Source organism: Cryptomeria japonica, chromosome 6, assembly GCF_030272615.1.
Source record: "Cryptomeria japonica chromosome 6, Sugi_1.0, whole genome shotgun sequence".
NCBI lineage: Eukaryota > Viridiplantae > Streptophyta > Pinopsida > Cupressales > Cupressaceae > Cryptomeria > Cryptomeria japonica.
Window position 1 is genome coordinate 506715714 of NC_081410.1, and position 5946 is coordinate 506721659.

The following is a 5946-nucleotide window of genomic DNA, read 5'->3' on the forward strand; positions in this document are numbered from 1 at the left end:
ATATATTGATGATCCAGTTTACAAAAGAAATAGTGAAGAGTTAATGGATACATTTAGAAATTTCATGAAGAATAAATTTGAAATGACAGATTTAGATTTTATGGATTATGTTCTTGGGATAGAAAAGAGTTAAATGATAACATGTTCATTTCACAAAATAAATATGACAGTAATTTACTTGTTAAATTTAAAATGAAAAATTGCAAAACCATGAACACACCTTTAAACATAAGCAACAAAATAGAAAAAACATATAAATTATATTATATTTCAACTTTCTATTTTGATTACAATATTAAATAGCTATTATACATATTTTTAACAACCATTTCTCCCATAAAAAACCCACTATTATTTATCCAACACACTCAGTAAATTATTAGACACACACTATTATTAACTAAACCACGCTCTTAACTTATAAGCCTAACAAAGAAACACATCAGAAAATATTTGCTTCAAACAGGATATTCTGTAGCGAGCCTCCATTTAGGGCAGGCAAACAGCGAATTTTTTATGGGAACAGTTATTCCAAACCCTTCTGTCATATCTACCTCGCCCTCCACAGTCCAGTCAAAGCAATGAAGCAGCTGAGCGAGTGCCAACTCACTAACAGAAAGACCCATTGTAATCCCAGGGCACCCTCTTCTTCCCCCTCCGAAGGGCAGCAAATCGAAGTCCTGACCTCTCACATCCTTATTGCTGCCTATGAATCGCTCGGGCTTAAACTGATGAGCATCTTTCCAAACGTTTTCATCCCTTCCAATCGCCCACACATTCACATACACCCGTGTCTTTGGCGGAATGAAATATCCTTCAATGCTGCAGCCTTCCATCGACTCATGCGGAATGAGCAGAGGAAGTGGCGGGTGAAGTCGAAAAGTTTCTTTCACCACGCATCGCAAGTAATCGAGCTTCTTAACGTCACTCTCCTCTATTCTGCGATTTCTGCCCACTGCGCATTCCATCTCTTGCTGCACTCGTGCCAACGTTGCAGGATTCCTCAGCAGCTCACTCACCGCCCACTCTACCAATGTCACCGATGTTTCCATTCCCGCGATTAACATATCCTGCACGCAAAAAAAAATTACTTGTTGAAGGGTATACATAATACCTCGCGGGGTGATGGTTAAAAGAAGAATAGTTTAAAACAATTTGTAATCAGATTTGTGAAAGCCAACACGTCCTTGTTTCTCAAAACTTACCAAGATCATGGCTTTGATGTCAACACGTGAGATTGTCTGGCCCTCCGTCTCCGCCATGTCGAGCATCACGTCTACGATATCTTTAACGCGATCTTCTTCGTTGTGTTCTCCTTTTTCCAATCTACGATGGACGTGCTCATCGATTACTTTCTCAGCAAATCGGTCAAATATTTTGTGAACGGCCAGCATGCGACGACGGAATCCTTGCAAGTCGAGCCAGTCGAGAGAAGGAATGAAATCGCCAATGAAAAATGCACCGGACACAGTTGTCATCTCCTCAGCCATTTCTTTGAAGCCATGGCCTCCACTCAATTCGTTGTCGGAGTACGTTCTGCTGGCAAACATTCTGCAGGTAATATTTTGTGTGAGGGAGGAGAGTCTCTTCCTCACATCCACACACTGCGCTCCGTGCCCGCTTTCCTGCCAGATGCAGCGGATCATGGCAGACACTTCTTCCTCTCTCACAAATCTGAAAGACTCGATTCTCTTTACTGTGAGCAGCTCAACTGTGCACAGCTTTCTCATCTGCCTCCAGTACGCTCCATAGGGGACAAACGCCACGTCCCTATGATTATAGCATATATACTTCCCCACTGCACAGTTTGGTCTGGATGCAAAGACCAAATCGTGGGCTTTGAGGAACTCTTTGGCCATGGCAGGGGAAGACACCACGACAGTGGGGACGGAGCCCAAGCGGAGAAACATAATAGACCCGTAAATCTTTGCCAGCGCCGAGAGAGACTGATGAGGATGGTTTCCCAGGAGATGGAGATTTCCTAAGAGTGGCCATGGACGTGGGCCGGGGGGCGATTTCAATTTGATGCCTTTGGACTTCAGTTTATACAAAAAGAAGTAGAGGCAAAAGAAGATCACAAATGCTATGGTGAGGGCCTCATTCAGGAAGCAAGTCAGCGATTCCATGCTGAGAGAAAAAGGGAAATTGGCAAGCCTGCAATGAATTGAAATCCACAAACCAACCCTTTTAATGTCGTCCAGAGGTTTAACACGGTGAGTTTGTTAACTCTAACCACAACTCAAACAACGTAAGTTAACCCCACAAATAAACGCCCAAACTACATCTGTCGGTTGAGAACCTGCTATAGAGCTACAGATTATTATTCCGTAATTCCATTTATAGCTATACTTATAGTTGTAGGGTACTGTCGAGTTGAGGTCCATCTTCGTGTGTCTAGAAATTATTCATCAATTCCAGTTATGGATATAGTTATAGTAAAAAAGTGCTGTCGATTTGAGGTCCACTTCCAAGTCTAGCAATAGGTTGAAGAACTGAAGAACTGAAGTGAAGTGTGCGATGATCCATCTTTGGAACGAATTGAAGTATGGTGGGGGCTTGGGAAAGACTTTGTATGCCGAGTGACGACCATTCTTTGGAGCGAAGCAGTAGCTGATAAGCATCCACCACCAGAAACGATCCATCTTAGGTCCACGATGGAGCATTAAAAAGAGTTTCGATGACATGTATCTTAGCGATTACGTACCCTACACAAGGGTAAGACAAAAGCACCCCCCCCCAAAAAAAACACCATGATAGGGAAGTTAACTCTAACCACACGTAAACAACGGGATCTCCACTTTACTTGACTCCACAAATAAATACCCTAATTCCATCTGATTGGTGATGGATTTTTTAAAAACTGCAAAATCAGATGATGTAGCAAACTCTCTTAAATTTGCTGACATTTTCGCTGAATAATTGGATTTCGTACCATAACAAACGATAAAATTAAAATTAAATAAATGTGAGAATGAAAGTAATGGTTTTTTTTGTAATTATACAATAATGTATAATAATAATAATCAATCTCAGTTTCAGGATTTCTTTAACGCACTTGGTCTCTTCAGATAGGTAATTTATATAAAATAAGAAAACATAATCTAGAAAGATTCGTATAGGGGTCCGGTGATAGACATTTTCAACATGTCCAAACTGTTTTTCAAATAAAGGTGAAAAATATTATTTGCTACTTAAAACTCATATATTGCTTATAAGAACTCATTTTCAAGTTTAAAATTTAAATAATTGTTTCACCAAAAAATAATTTAGTAAGCATGGACAAGTTTGGATCATTAAGTTTATTATTATCTAATGTATTTACAATATAAATTGTATATTAATATTTTTTTTGATAAATATTTTTTTCTAAATATTATGAGTGTGACTATTTAAGAGATTTCATATGATTCTGTAAGAAAGAAGAAGTTTTAAAGACATTATAATTTATAACATCAATGATCATTTACAAACATACTCAAGATTGATATTCAAAGTATTGATCATATAACAAGCAAATTTATAAGTTTTTTGAAAGACTTATAATTTTTTAGATAACTTTTCTTTCATAAACATTGTGTCAAAAATAACATAATTTTTTTTATTATTCTTACAAATATAAAAAACTATATACTTTTCTAGATGTGTCATTAATACATATCCACATGTGTCATTTGTACTTAACAAGATGCTCCATTAACTTACATAATAGTAATAGTGCATTTATATTATAAAAAAAAAAAATGGAAAGAAAAGAGAAGACATTAGTATGCCAAGATTTAAGAGGCTATAGTTTTTGACACATTTTGAATATGTATTTACATATATTTTTATAGCATGCATGTCAAATGTTTGAGTACTATATTACCAATTAAATTAATTAGAATATTTTGTTTGAAAAAATAAAATCATGCTTTGGAAACATGTAATTTGATATAGTATTGCATTTTACTTTTCAATTTCAAGAAAACATAATTCATATGAATTGAATTTTTAAATACCATATTTTTCAACTTGAAATTCAAAATTTTAATCTGCTTTTGATTAAAATGCTTAAATTTTATTTAATCAAGAAGTTGCAAAGCAATAACCTATTTAGTACTTTATTTTAACAATTTATGAGATCTTATTATTATGAATATTTATACTAAAATATATTATCTTTGGTTATGTAAATATAACAATTTTAATTACATTTTTTTTATCAATATATAATCTAAAATTATGTATAAAAAATGTAAAAGTTAGTTCTTGTTCTCATTTAAATTGTAAACCATGATTCAAAATGAATTAATTAGACTAATATTCAATTTTATTATTATTATGTAATGTTATCAACCAAAAATTTAGAAATAGTTAAGATTTAAAAATTAGATTTATAATATTTATTGAAAACCACCAAATTTACCCAATAAACTAGCTAGCTAGTCTTCATTGAAAGAGATTTTAAACAAATAAAACTTAATAGACCACAAATGAAATTATTTTTATGATAACAAATAGCATATGATAAATTTTGAAATCTCATCTACAACAACAATTATTATATCTTCATACACCAAAATCTAAGAAACCCACAAAACTATGACAAATCAAAACCACCTGATTCACTCCAAACACCACAAAATTGATATTATTGAAACTCAAAAAATGGAATTATAGATTATATGATCGAATACAAACATAATAACAACAACATAATTCTGTTGCATACTCACAAAGACTCAAAAATACCAAAAATAACACAAGTATGCTGGAAAGCTCGCTATGCAACATAACCCACAATGCAAAGATACACAACACTAAGTAGCAATGCCTAGAATTGACCTCTGATGTTTAGTAATAATGGGATATATCAAAATATCAAAAAATACAATGAAATCACAATAGAATCACCTCAAAGAACTTTCAAAATCAATGCAACAACACCACTAAAGCCTTGCACACAAATAATGAAAAACTAGTGAAACTACTAAAATTGTGAAGCTCTGATGCAGCCTCTAGATGAAGTTTTTGTATGTGAACAATGGGGTTTCATTCACCATCCACTTGAAACTTATGGTTTTCAATCCACAATCTTCAAATCTCCAGTGGACTTTCATCTGGTAGAAAGTATTGGAGAACATGAAGCTCATATAGTGAGAAATTGGGATTTAGAAAAGGCATAAAAATACTTAATTATAAACTTTCCTAAAAATATATAGAGGACCAACTCCAAACAGCCTCCTCTTAGTGGAAAAATAATCCAAAAAGAGCACTCATTACGATTGTTGAGTTTTCCCAAAGCCCATTTTATTTGTAATGATCATTTATTTTTTGGAACTTCTTGCTACATGAATCAAAAGGGCACAAATTTCAATGTCAAAATTTAGTTTTTATTAAATTTAATATTTAATTTTCCTCTCGATATTGTAAATTATTAGACAATAATAAATTTTTAAATTGATTATCCTTCCTATACTTTCCCAATTAACCAATGAAAAACTAAAATGCGTATTATTTACCAATATACAACTTTAGACAAATGTAGACATTACAATTCATCCCTGCTAAAAGTGCTTGTCCTTAAGAAATTACAAACATATAGCTTGAAGATCTTCATACCAAAATGATTTATGTTGATAAATTGTATGCCAAATCTTGACCTTGTACCTATGAGATGCTACATCTTCCTTAACACCATTGTCAAAATTCCCTATGTGCCTGTGATATATAGTAGTTTAATAATAATATTTCATTCATGGAAATATATTTCATACTATTTGTGGTTTGTAGCATATTTTACATATTATTCAACCAAAAAAATTCCCTTTCTAATGTTTTCTAAGAACCTTTTATCTTGGAGTTGTGGGGACACTTCCTTTAGAAAACAACACCATTTATTCTAAATGTTAGCTGAGCTTGAAAAATGTTGTATGCAACTTCAAGATCTGATGCATAGTAGTAATA

At 33.5% G+C, this 5946-nt stretch overlaps 1 protein-coding gene across 1 annotated transcript; it reads right to left on the minus strand.

The window, feature by feature from the left end:
* Positions 1-337: 337 nt before the first annotated feature.
* LOC131052864 (cytochrome P450 71AU50-like) lies at positions 338-2158 on the minus strand. Its single transcript, XM_057987508.2, has 2 exons — positions 1206-2158; positions 338-1070 (listed from the first exon to the last, which is right to left on the minus strand). The coding sequence occupies exons 1-2, from the start codon at positions 2124-2126 to the stop codon at positions 459-461; spliced, it is 1533 nt and encodes a 510-aa protein (XP_057843491.2). The 5' UTR covers positions 2127-2158; the 3' UTR covers positions 338-458.
* Between the last annotated feature and the right edge of the window lie 3788 nt (positions 2159-5946).